We start from the raw sequence: 13575 nt of genomic DNA on the forward strand, positions 1-13575 counted from the left end.
AACAAATCAAATTTTTACAGAAAGTACATGTATAAATAGATTCTAACCTCCAAACTTCTCTGTGCTCCAGAAAGGAATTTGTCTGATCTGGCAGTGAATCTAAAAATGATCAAACAATGTAAATTACAATGCATTCAAATTTCCTCTTTCAATAACTACTTCAAGTAAATCTAAATTACGTTAAAAAAAAAAAGAGTCTCAAATGAATTCAAATGATCTAAATTCTTCATAGTAGCCATTTCAAATAATTAAAATAAATTACATGTACGTTGCATACAGCAGCAATTCCTTTGCTTTCAAATTCTTTTAAAATGATTATACTTTGCTTCCCAAAAGTTCCAAAAAGGCACAATGATAAATTTGTCTAAAAATATATTATTTACTCCAGCATTTGATGATAATATTTTTTAATGTCAAGATCTAGTAAATGACTTTGACTGTCTTCTTGGTGCTAGACCCATCATGATGTCATAATTAATAATTATTAAAATATTCTTTTTTTCTGTACTTTATGACTATAATAGGATTGTTAAGTAAATGAATCATTTTCATGGAATTCAATTTAAAATCATGTCAAAAGTAATCCCAATACCTATATTCATTTTACATTATTCTAGGCCAAGAACATTACCATTTTCTCAGAGACTGTAGGCAATCTGGGTATATTTTTTTTGTCTGATATGGAGTAAACTCCCATAATCATGACCAGTTTTCTTCAATTTTCATTGGAAACGACAGATTCAATTATGCTTTTTTTCTTCTTGATTACCTAAAAAGTATGCCCCTGTATACCTAATTTTAATAAGCTTCACTTATAAAGCATCATTAAAGGAATGTTTTTCTCGGAGAAATCTGTAGGGACCTTTCATTTACTAGATCTTGACCGTAAGGATCATCAACTTTGATTTTACTTTTTCACTTTGCTCTCAAAGTTTGTGTTTATAAAAATAAGTGGATAACACACTATCACTTAACATGGAATGTAATGTAAGATAACACACCATCACTTAACATGGAATGTAATGTAAGACAACACACCATCACTTAACATGGAATGTAATGTAAGATAACACACCATCACTTAACATGGAATGTAATGTAAGAAGATAACACACCATCACTTAACATGGAATGTAATGTAAGATAACATGGCATCACTTAACATGGAATATAATGTAAGATAACATACCATCACTAAACATGGAATGTAATGTAAGATAACACACCATCACTTAACATGGAATGTAATGTAAGATAACACACCATCACTTAACATGGAATGTAATGTAAGATAACATATCATCACTTAACATGGAATGTAATGTAAGATAACACACCATCACTTAATGTGGAATGTAATGTAAGAAGATAACACACCATCACTTAACATGGAATGTAATGTAAGAAGATAACACACCATCACTTAACATGGAATGTAATGTAAGATAACACACCACCACTTAACATGGAATGTAATGTAAGAAGATAACACACCATCACTTAACATGGAATGTAATGTAAGATAACACACCATCACTTAACATGGAGTGTAATGTAAGACAACACACCATCACTTAACATGGAATGTAATGTAAGATAACATACCATCACTTAACATGGAATGTAATGTAAGATAACACACCATCACTTAACATGGAATGTAATGTAAGATAACACACCATCACTTAACATGGAATATAATGTAAGATAACACACCATCACTTAACATGGAATGTAATGTAAGAAAACACACCATCACTTAACATGGAATGTAATGTAAGATAACACACCATCACTTAACATGGAATGTAATGTAAGACAACACACCATCACTTAACATGGAATGTAATGTAAGATAACACACCATCACTAAACATGGAACGTAATGTAAGATAACACACCATCACTTAACATGGAATGTAATGTAAGATAACACACTATCACTTAACATGGAATGTAATGTAAGAAGATAACACACCATCACTTAACATGGAATGTCAAATAAGATAACACACCACCACTTAACAAGGAATGTAATGTAAGATAACACACCATCACTTAACATGGAATGTAATGTAAGATAACACACCATCACTTAACATGGAATGTAATGTAAGATAACACACCATCACTTAACATGGAATGTAATGTAAGAAGATAACACACCATCACTTAACATGGAATGTCAAATAAGATAACACACCACCACTTAACAAGGAATGTAATGTAAGATAACACACCATCACTTAACATGGAATGTAATGTACAATAATACACCATCAATCAACATGGAATGTAATATAAGAAGATAACACACCATCACTTAACATGGAATGTAATGTAAGAAGATAACACACCATCACTTAACATGGAATGTAATGTAAGATAACACACCATCACTTAACATGGAATGTAATGTAAGATAACACACCATCACTTAACATGGAATGTAATGTAAGAAGATAACACACCATCACTTAACATGGAATGTCAAATAAGATAACACACCACCACTTAACAAGGAATGTAATGTAAGATAACACACCATCACTTAACAAGGAATGTAATGTAAGATAACACACCATCACTTAACATGGAATGTAATGTAAGAAGATAACACACCATCACTTAACATGGAATGTAATGTAAGATAACACACCATCACTTAACATGGAATGTAATGTAAGAAGTATATCCTTAAAGTTCGGTCTCAGTTTGGGCTCAGTGTTCCAGCTCTGCCTCATCAATTTGGCAAAACATGGCGGACATGTACTAGGAATGGTTAATCTCTGAAAAATATCAATAATGTCTCAGATGAATTTTGAGAAGTAACTTTTTTTGATTTCACTAAAAATACAGTTCTTTCTATGAATAGCACATTGTATTGTAGCATAGTATACTATAAATAGTATATGGAATGTTCATTGTATAATTTCAAAACTTGAGGTGGTAAATAATTTATGTATTAACTTGGATCAATTCTGTTATATATACATGTATATTATTTTAACCGTAACTTGATCCGAAGAGACGTATTACATCAAGTTGACAGGCGCGGATCATCAGATCAAACTCGACCCTTCGCATTTTTTTGATCTGATGATCCGCGCCTGTCAACATGACGTGATACGGCTCTTTGGATCAAGTTACTGTTATAATGATAAATTTATTATAAACCCCTTTACAACTAGCAAAATATAATAAAAGGAAACTTTCTGGACCAATTACATAACTTTTATCCATTAAACAAACCATTTTGTCAAGGAACTTTTTTGATGTGCGAGAATAAAAATGTCATTTATCTGTGAACTACATCATCAGTTTCAGAGAGGTGTGATATGGATTCAGAAAACCACAGTGTGGTGGTCCACAATGTTGGATCACACCGTCACGTGATTGCATAAATTCAACAGTTAAACTGAGTGACAAACAGTTGGGTATATAATAACATATTCTATATGTAGTACATTTTGTTGTACTGTCACATATTTACCTCCCCTTTTTCAACAACCAGCCAAGCGACCTGGAATCCCTCGATTCCCCTGTATGGTACCTCATGAGTCAGTAGTTCCCACAGCACCTGGAATTCAGTCTCTTGTATCTCAAAACACTCATATCAAAATGCAACACATATCTTTCCTTCTCAAGAGTTTAGCCACATTTGACAAAATCACATTAGTAAACTATCAATAACTTTTAAAAAAACAATTCCAGATCATGGAGTTTGAGTTTATACAAATTTTTGAAGAGTCAATTTGCCTAGCAATAAGATTCATTTTACTCTGTAAATATAGACAAAGTTATTTAATAATAATTTTCTTTGCCTAAGTAATGATAAACATTGACAAAATGTATTTATGTACTTGAGAATAGATTAAGATTTAGTAAGATTGACTTTCTGCTAAGGGAAATAACTCTAAAATTGATGAATTACTTCCCTTCATAGCATTTATCATCATTGTTTTCCCCATATGATACAATCAAACCTTGTTACCTCGAACTCAGTTAAAAAATTATTTGGGACTTCAAGCTCACTTTGACATACCCATGGTATTCCAGATATCAATTGCTTGAGATACCAAATTTCTAATGGACTTAATTTGCTTAAATTCTATTTTTATCTCCACCTCCTTTATAAAAAAAATGTCATAATCAGAAAAAGTCAACCTTTAGAGCCCCCCCCCCCCCCCCCAATAAAGTAAGTCTTACCACACCATAGGACCAGGTGTCACAGGATTCTGACACAGGTAAACTCTGTATAACCTGTAGAAATAAAATCACAAATACACACTGACTAAAGACTGTTTGTATATGGAACACATTTAGGGTTTATTTTCAATGTAACTTGGGGTTTCCTGTATTGCTAAGTTCCAAGTTATATCAAAACTGAAAATGTTACTGAATTTTATGGATTTTAAGGGACAACTCTTGTACAATAAATGTTAAGATACTAAGATAATGTGAAATTTGATGATACAATTTAAATGACATTAATTTTTGGGATACCTCTGGTGCCATCCAGGGAAAGGTTCCAGCTAGTGACATTTTTGTGGTACTGCCCATAAACCTGGAGGCTCCAAAGTCACAGATCTACAGAGACAATAAACATTTACAGTAAAACACAGATATAGGCAACTACAGAGACAATAAACATTTACAGTAAAACACAGATATAGGCAACTACAGAGACAATAAACATTTACAGTAAAACACAGATATAGGCAACTACAGAGACAATAAACATTTACAGTAAAACACAGATATACTAGGCAACTGGGTCTAAATAACATTGCTTTATCCATAAAACATGCAGTCCAGAGTTACTTATTATTTCATGAGTAACTCATTGATGGCGAAATGTTACATCATTCATTAAAAGCAGGAATTCACTTTATAAGGGTTTCTTGTACACCTGTTTAACTGTGTCTGTGGCAGAAAATTATTCAGCAGCTGATTCTCAATAGTATTATACAGTAACATTTGGTTATAAAGGAACTCACTTATACAGATACTTCTGTTGTAAGGAAACTGTAATGAATCCTATACAAGACTTTACACTATGTTCCTTACAAGGTTATGAGGAAGTAAAATTTGAAGTCCCTGTGATTTCCTTATAAACCAAAATATTTGTACTGTATAGAAAACTTTGAGCTACTTCAAATTAAGAGAGAGAGAGAGAGAGGGGGGGGGGAGCTTTACCTTACATACACCTTGGACTGAGATGACAACTGTAAAAAAAAATAAACAAAACATCATTATCAAATCAAACTTGTTTCATGTATTACACGTACATTTTTGAGGATATCTAATTGAGATTTATTGCTTCTTTTGAAACATAAAGTTTAACGAAATAATTAGAAAATTTAGAATGTAAATGATGAAGAACCCTTTGTATCATTGATAAATTTTTTTTTACACAGTATAGTTTCAATTTGGACCTGACCCTTCTAATCAGATTTCATAAAACACCATCTGCCATTTTTCTAAAATTTTGTGTCAAATTGTACAAATTTGAGTCTTAAAGTTGTACAAATATAAACAAACACAGACAACACATTTTTTTGGTCATCAAAAAGTGTCTGATCTTATATAAAGCTTTCCATCAATACTTCGGTCATTCTGAAATTTGAGAATCAGGAAGGGGGTATTTTAAAGATTTTTTAGTTGGTGTAATAATACCATTTTTAGACTTGAGATCCCTGTGTATGATTTTCATTGGAGCCTCATTGTGAAGATAATTCATGCCTGAAATATTTAAAAAAAAGTTAGATATAAGACATTTTTTAGTGGTAGATCTTTACATAAAACTTTATCTAGTAATATGAGACAATCCTCTTCAGTTTATGTATTATTTACAAAGAAAATGTATGCAGCAAAACTTATATTGTGGTAGATGTTCATTGTATACAATCCATAAATATTTCCCATATAATGATATGATAAAATGTCAGAGTGCCAACATTGAATATCCAAAAATTAATGTTTTGGGACATAACATGCCCAGTGTAAGTGAAACTCTTTGCCATGTACATGTACTTTCATTTAAGACAAAGTTGAGTTACAACTTTGAGTTCTCTTATCCAGTCCCATATACCAGTATAAACTAAATTTCCTTTGCAGTTACTTTCATTCAATACTTTGTCATTTGAAACATAGTGATATGCATAAAGTTTATCTCATGATTTTTCAGTCCAAATTGCTCTTTCTTAGAAGAAGTGGGAGCTATTAACTTTTGTGATTTCTCCTTCCTAATGAAACTCATCATGGAGGACTTCAATTGCATGCAAAGCAAAGTTGATATACAGCACATGTATATTGTGTGAAATGAATTGTAAAGTACTATTAATTCAATTGAGAAAAAAAAACAAATTCCTATCATGCCATAAACTAATATCAGTATCCTGATTCAGATAGTAAATCTTTATTACTTGTGCCATTGCAATAGACAAGAACTGCATTTTTAACTCAAAATATGTTAATCTTACCAATTAAATTTCCTTGATATGCCCCCCCCCCCCCTTTAAACTTATTGAACATGCTTCAATTACACCTCCTCACAAGTTCCCCGTTACGTACCCTGAGCTATCTCTGTTGCCCACGTCAGAATCTGCTGGAAATCCATTATATTGTTGGGATTCTGTAGGTAGTCGTAGAGAGACCCTTTCTCAGCAAACTCTGATGAATAATGTATTAGATTACGTCAGGGCATTTTAAACAGAATATTAAGTTGCTCTGTAGTGTCTATTCACAATAGAGTGATTTATCATAATTTTGAATATTAACTGAGGTTCTGCAAACAGGTTTGACAATATATAAATGTATAATTTACAATAAATGTAATATGTGTATAATTTTTGTTTGAAAAAATGGAAAGACCACTATTAAAAGACTTATAAAGACAAAAACTGCATGTTTATAAATACTGTAAACCAACTTTTATTCACGAGCGAAAAATATTTGTGAGTTTTGCGATTTTTTTTACTTAAGAATTTTTCTCATCACGAATCACATGAATCAATTACTCCCTTTTGTATTTATGTACAATGTTGCCTCAGTCGTTAACATTAGTAGTCGCGGATGGATTCTAAACTCAAGAATCGCGAATAAAAGATGTCGCGAATAATAGTTGGTTTACGTTTATAAATATTGTGTCTTTTGTACCTGTGACTAAGCAATAGTTGGGTTCCTCCATCACGGCGCCATAGAACTGTATAATATTTCTGTGACTCAGTAAACTCAACACATGAGCCTGTAACGAGAAATAAAGAAATAAATTTACAAGATCTATATACTGTAGATTCCTTATTTTAGGCGAGTACTTAATATAATCTTAAACGTCAAATCGCGAGAATAGAAAATCGCGAGTGAATGGTTGATCATAAGATTTTATATGGTGTTCAGCACCATTAAAATAAAAGTGAGTTATTTTATTTCGCGAGTGGAGCTTCTCACAAAATTACGCAATAATTAATTTCTCGTGTATATTTAGGAATCTACAGTAACTTTCCAAGTTGAAATATGCAACAAAAGATTGTAATGCTTTTCATTTTCCACATATGATAACTTTACTTAGCAACAAAGAACTTTAAAGACGTTTAGAGTCCTTCAAGAACCTCAAAGACACTATTCAAGTACAGTTGAACTTTGGTATCTCGAACATGGATATCTCAAATACCAAGGATATATCGAAGTGATTTGTAATTCCCAACCCTTATTCTTTAAGTATTTTACCCTGCATATCTCAAATCCTTGGATATCTCGAAGTATTTTTTGGTCCCATGAAGTTCCAGATAACGAGGTTTGACTGTACATGTTGAAAACAGTTATGATAACGTGGTGCCCAGAAATTTCTTATTATGAATTATCTGACAACTTACTTCTTTATCCAAAACAAGTAACTTCTTAACAGCTACAATAATGTTTTCCGACTTCCATTTGGCTCTGTAAACACTCCCAAAGGATCCACCACCACATCTCTCGTAAAATTCGAGATCGTCTAAGGCGATCTCACAGAAAGAGATGGCCGGGTCCATCCTCTCCTACTGTACCATCAGCGAAGCCTCTGAGTCTTTAATCTTCAACCCATGTCTTCTGTAAACAAAAGAATTCAGACGAAAGAAAGAATAAGCTTGCATGGGCCTGGTTTACACAATGAAACATTTGTTTTTGTAGTGTACATTTGGTAAAATAACATAACAAGATACAGTCATTTGAAATTTAGACACACATATTAATGAACCAGACAGTTACAGTGCATAACTATCTTTTCAACAAAAGAAAAATACAAATTATGAAGGGATTTTTAATGTGCAATATTCATTTGAAAAATATAATATTTCTGTTCAACAAATTTTTAAGTAAGTGTAACACATGGAATATTTGTTTTAATTACATTAATTAACTTGATTGAATAATCACATGCACTAATTAGAAACCTTGGTTTAGTGTAACTAAAATAGGATCCTTTGATCTACTTATTGTTCAGTAGCATGTAGATTGCCAAGAAGAGGCTCTTAGAACAATTGTTGGAGTTCATCTTAGATTTTATCTTAATTAAAATTCAATGGAAATGTGTGCCTGACTTCATACTGATTCTAAATGAGGCCACATAAACAGTTTGTTTTCATCTTCAATCATCTGTCAGCAGTCTGATCCCTTGTCTTAAGGGAAAATCAGGAAGACTAGAAATTTATCAAAGCTACTTTGGAACTGATCTACTTTGGATTGATAATAAAGTTAGTGTCTATCCCTGCATACAGGGGAAATGTACTACAATTGTGGGTAAGTTTAGGATCCAATATACTGGTATGTATGTCCCTGGAGGTAGGGTGTACAACAAGAGTTTAGGCAAAATGTGACAGTTAGTGTTAAAATATCAGTATGTGTGGGTTATCCCCTCTCTCTTTCCTTCTAAATAAACATGTTAAACTTTGAAATGGGACAAATAAGTAACTTGAACATGCATTTTGCCTTGCGATCAAATGTAAAATTAATTTGGAGACATACGGAACAAACAAAATATCTAGTATAGAAGTAAAACTATGGAATCTACATTAGTGTTCCAATATTCAATGGTAAATTAATCGAATACCTAGCACCTTTACCAGTTACATGGGATAAGTGAATCACTGAATGTTGACAGTCTAAATATTTCAGACGCTTGTAAAACTCCATGTCAGTTGCACGCTTCAATGTGTCAATATGTTAAAACCGGTTCCGTTAGTCTATCCCGTGTTCGGAACATTCCACAACTTAGGCCAAAAAAAATAATAGTCTTGTTTCCTGCTACCCGACTTACCCTATTTTTTTGCACCCGACCCTAAAGTTTTTTTTAAGTTTTGGAAATTTCCGGAATTTCATCATTAACACAAAACAAGCATTTCATGAAATTCTTGTTTTAAATATGGACTTTCATAAAACACCACATGAGTTTTGCATAAAAAGACATGAAATTTAATTTTAAAAGACAATATTAACCTGTGACATGTTTAATTTTATCTTGTATTATTTCATATCCAAAAAACGCTGTCGGAAAAAAATAAAATGAAAATAAAAAATAAAATGATTTTCCTACCTACCTACCCTATTTTTTTCAGGCTGGTAGCAGGAAACAAGACTATCATTTTTTTGGCCTTACATGTAACTACACAGCTGCTACATGGATCTATATATACTATATAGTATGTAGGTCCCTTCTATCTATATTTATACGAGAATGCATGCATCATCAGTATGACTCCTTTTACACTACTGTTCTTGAGAAGAAGATTTTTTTTTTAAGTAATCCGTATTTAAAACTAAAAAAAAAAAAAAAAAAAAAAGCCACAGATGTATATACAATGGCCCCAACTTAACCCCAGATAATTTGAACAAAACTGAGTATAATTACAGGAGCTTATATATCATTGTGAATAATGATAACCAATTTTTCTTGCCGTCAGAAAAATTGTGTAGATACATGTATAAGATCTTTGCCGGCCTTGTCATGATTTGATCTTTTTAGGAGCGTTTTTTAATTTCTAAATTTTTAAAATTATTTGTGCGTAAATAATTTTAGAGAGTGTTACTTTAATTTATCTATTTGTTATGGTGTTCTGCAGGTTTCATGCATTTCGCTCGACCAAGTAAATCAACATTAAGTCATTTTCTGTCTAAATATATTATTTCAAAAGAATTTGATGCATTGGCAATGAAATTCAAACAAACAGAAGCACGGGAAAGGGGGGGGGGTGTCTTTTGGAGAAGACGATTTAGCCAAGTTACAAGATTGAAAAAAAAAATAAATCGTGAAATATTGTTCATTGTTGGGGAATTAACTGTTTTATTAGACACTTTTTTCCTGCTAGGGAGAACGCCAGTCATAAAATTTACTTAAAAGCAATAGAAATTGGTATTATATATGAATATACTGCTAACTTTGGACAATGACTTTATTATAACTAAACTGATTCTAGAAATATTTAGAAAATAAGATCGAGAACTCTACAATTTAAACAGGAACAAAAGTAAACTAAACAGCCCACAATTACGCTTATGCTTTGATACCATACATCACACATGTATATATTGCAACTGTCTTAGAAACATTTAATCATTCTTTCAAATGCTTAATTAGGTTGCGTAAATGCTCCAAAGACAATGATACTTTTTCAGGCTTAAACATAAATTTTATAAAGCATGCAGATCGTTTTTTTTATAGGTTCTTTTACAAATTATTAATGTTGTACCACTAAAAGAAAAGTCGAATGTAATATCAACTGTACAATCATATCATCATCGGTCATTCCACACGTGCACCCTGGTGTCTAGGGCAACAACAAAGTCTTTCCACCTCCGCCTACGGAAGCATATTAGTGCCACTTGGACATTTTTTTTTTAATTTTTTGTTTTCCACACTTTAATCTGTAAATTTTACACTTTAATCGGTAAATTGTACACTTAAATCTTTGAATTTTACACATTAATCTGTAAAATTTACACTTTAATCTGTAAAATTTACACTTTAAACTGTAAATTTTACACATAATCTGTATAATTTTCACTTTCATCTGTTTAGTTCACATAATCAATTTGGCAACTTCATACATCTTTTAAAGTAAAACGCCTTAAAGCCAACAGACCATAAATACTGCATGATAAAATTTAAATTTGATATCTTATCTAACAATAAACGTGGAAAATAATTACTTATCAGATATTATATGTATTGATATAATACAAACAAGCATTCTGAGAGTATTGCATAAGCAATACTAGTCTCCTACCGGCAAGTGTAATCTGGTTCCAATTAAAACTTGAAAATGCCATAATTCCGTCAAAAATCAATGAAGCGGAAGGAAATGCAAATTTGGTCTATAACTCATCAAGGTAAAGCCACATACCAAAAATCAGCTCAATATCTTCAAGCGTTAAGGAAAAAATTGCAGAAAACCCCGAAAAATTGAAAAGGTCGTAATTCCGTCAAAAATCACTAAAGCGGAACAAAATGCCATCTTGACCTGTAACTCATCAAGATACACTCAATTACCAAAATTCAGCTCAATATCTGCAAACGTTTAGAAAAAAAGTGCGGAAAACCAAATGGGACAGACTGACAGACAGACAGAGGGACAACAGACAGACGGAGACGGTCAGACAGACGGAAGGACAGATTCAAAGGAAACCTATAGTCCCCTCCGGTTTCACCGATAGGGGACTAACAAGCATTCTGAGAGTATTGCATTAGCAATACTAGTCCCCTACCGGCAAGTGTAATCTGGTTCCCGTTAAAAAATGAAAATGCCATAATTCCGTCAAAATCATTGAAGTGGAACGAAATCAACTTGATCTATAAGTAATCAAGGTAAAGTCATATACCAAAAACAGCTCAATATATCCAAGCGTTTAGAAAAAAATCGCGGAAAACCCTTAAAAATTGGAAAGGTCGTAATTCCGTCAGAAATCAATGAAGCAGAACGAAATGCAAACTTGGTCTGTAACTCATCAAGATACACTCACATACCAAAAATCAGCTCAATATCTCCAAGCGTTTAGGAAAAAAGTGTGGAAAGCCAAATGGGATAGACTGACAGACAGACAGAGGGACAGACAGACAACTAGACAGACAGACAGACAGACAGGCAGGCAGACAGACTCAGAGGAAACCTATAGTCCCCTCCGGTTTCACCGGTAGGGGACTAATAATAAGCAATCTAGTGAGATTTTTATAGGATATTTGAAAGAATTATAAATTAATTCAGTGGATGTGATTGATTGTATGTTGTTTAATGTCCCACTCGAGAATTTTTCACTATAGAGACGACACCATATACCGAAAGGGCTTCAAATTTTGACCTATACTCGGCACTCAGGGCCATTGAGCAGTGAGGGATCTTTATCGTGCCAACGCCTGCCGTGACACGGGACCTCGGGTTTTAAGGTCTCACCCGAAGGACCCGCAACTTTCACTTCAAAGTGCCGAGTGCATGGCGAAGGAACAGTTGCTACCCATTTTTTATCTACTTAGGTCAGTCGTGGCCAAGATTCGAACTCACGACCTCCCGATCACGTAGCGAGCGCTCTACCGACTGAACTACCGTGAACGGTCAGTGGATATGAAGAGCAAATCAAACACACGTATCTCAATGAATATGATACTGACATTATTATACGCAAATTCAGTTGATGTGCTCGGCAGTTCATGATCAATTATTGATAGCATTAACTGAATTACGTTCAACATGTATTACAGGCACCAATTGAATCACTTACTGAATTGAAAATTTTTAAATAACCATTTAATATATTAATTATTAAAGTATATACATGTAAATAATTAATGTATATGATTTTATAATAATTTTGGAACAGCATAGAAATTAATATCTTTTGTTTCAATGATGTTTCTTTATTGTTACGTTCTAAAATCACCGTAATTTTAACTTTTATATTTTACATCATTATCATCGACTCAAAAACTTGCAATAGCAATCTGAATTGCAAATGAGAAGACAAAAATACTTGAGATACTAGTATATATTTTTTACTGTTCGTCGCTCTTTACTATATAGTACTAAAGAAATATACTGGATTGAAAGCAGCTAGATTTCCGATATATTGCTGGGGAAAATTACGAGGCCAATGAGCAAATCGCCCACCCCTATTTATCATATATACATGTACATGTATAAACTTTTATGCAAACACTTGTAAACATCTCAGTTTTATCTATTTTTTAAATGTCATAGGTATAACACAATGAAACGACCGTTCGATTATTACAGATTAAAGTATAAGTTCTTCAGATTAAAGTATATATAATTTACAGATTAATGTGTAAAATTTACAGATTAAAGTGTAAAGAACTGCGAACGATAGCATTGTTCTCCCGCCTACCTCTAAGCCAATTTTAGTTAACACATTTGAATGATTTTTTATATTTATATAGATACTAGATGAAATCCCGCGCAAGCGCAGGGAATTGAATTTATACCACTACCGACAGAAAATATATTGTAGTTCTCTATTGACAGCCTACCGGCTTATAGCAGGAACAAATACTTTGTTCAGCATGCAGGAACAAATACTTTGTTCAAA

At 32.6% G+C, this 13575-nt stretch overlaps 1 protein-coding gene across 1 annotated transcript in view; it reads right to left on the bottom strand.

Moving 5' to 3' along the window:
* Nucleotides 1-9167, bottom strand: part of LOC133201986 (mitogen-activated protein kinase kinase kinase 20-like) — a 29895-nt gene extending 20728 nt beyond the window's left edge. The window contains exons 1-11 of the mRNA XM_061337772.1: nt 9092-9167; nt 7878-8091; nt 7162-7249; nt 6577-6675; nt 5680-5745; nt 5200-5228; nt 4507-4590; nt 4210-4263; nt 3494-3580; nt 2660-2789; nt 48-99 (exon numbers count right to left, since the gene is read on the bottom strand). Coding sequence (XP_061193756.1) covers nt 48-99; nt 2660-2789; nt 3494-3580; nt 4210-4263; nt 4507-4590; nt 5200-5228; nt 5680-5745; nt 6577-6675; nt 7162-7249; nt 7878-8033 — 845 coding nt within the window. The 5' untranslated portion in view covers nt 8034-8091; nt 9092-9167. The remainder of the gene's footprint in view (nt 1-47; nt 100-2659; nt 2790-3493; nt 3581-4209; nt 4264-4506; nt 4591-5199; nt 5229-5679; nt 5746-6576; nt 6676-7161; nt 7250-7877; nt 8092-9091) is intronic.
* Between the last annotated feature and the right edge of the window lie 4408 nt (nt 9168-13575).

The sequence above is a fragment of the Saccostrea echinata genome, unplaced genomic scaffold (assembly GCF_033153115.1).
Source record: "Saccostrea echinata isolate AGI-Se365-2 ecotype Australia unplaced genomic scaffold, CSIRO_AGI_Sech_v1 ptg000046l, whole genome shotgun sequence".
Taxonomy (NCBI): domain Eukaryota; kingdom Metazoa; phylum Mollusca; class Bivalvia; order Ostreida; family Ostreidae; genus Saccostrea; species Saccostrea echinata.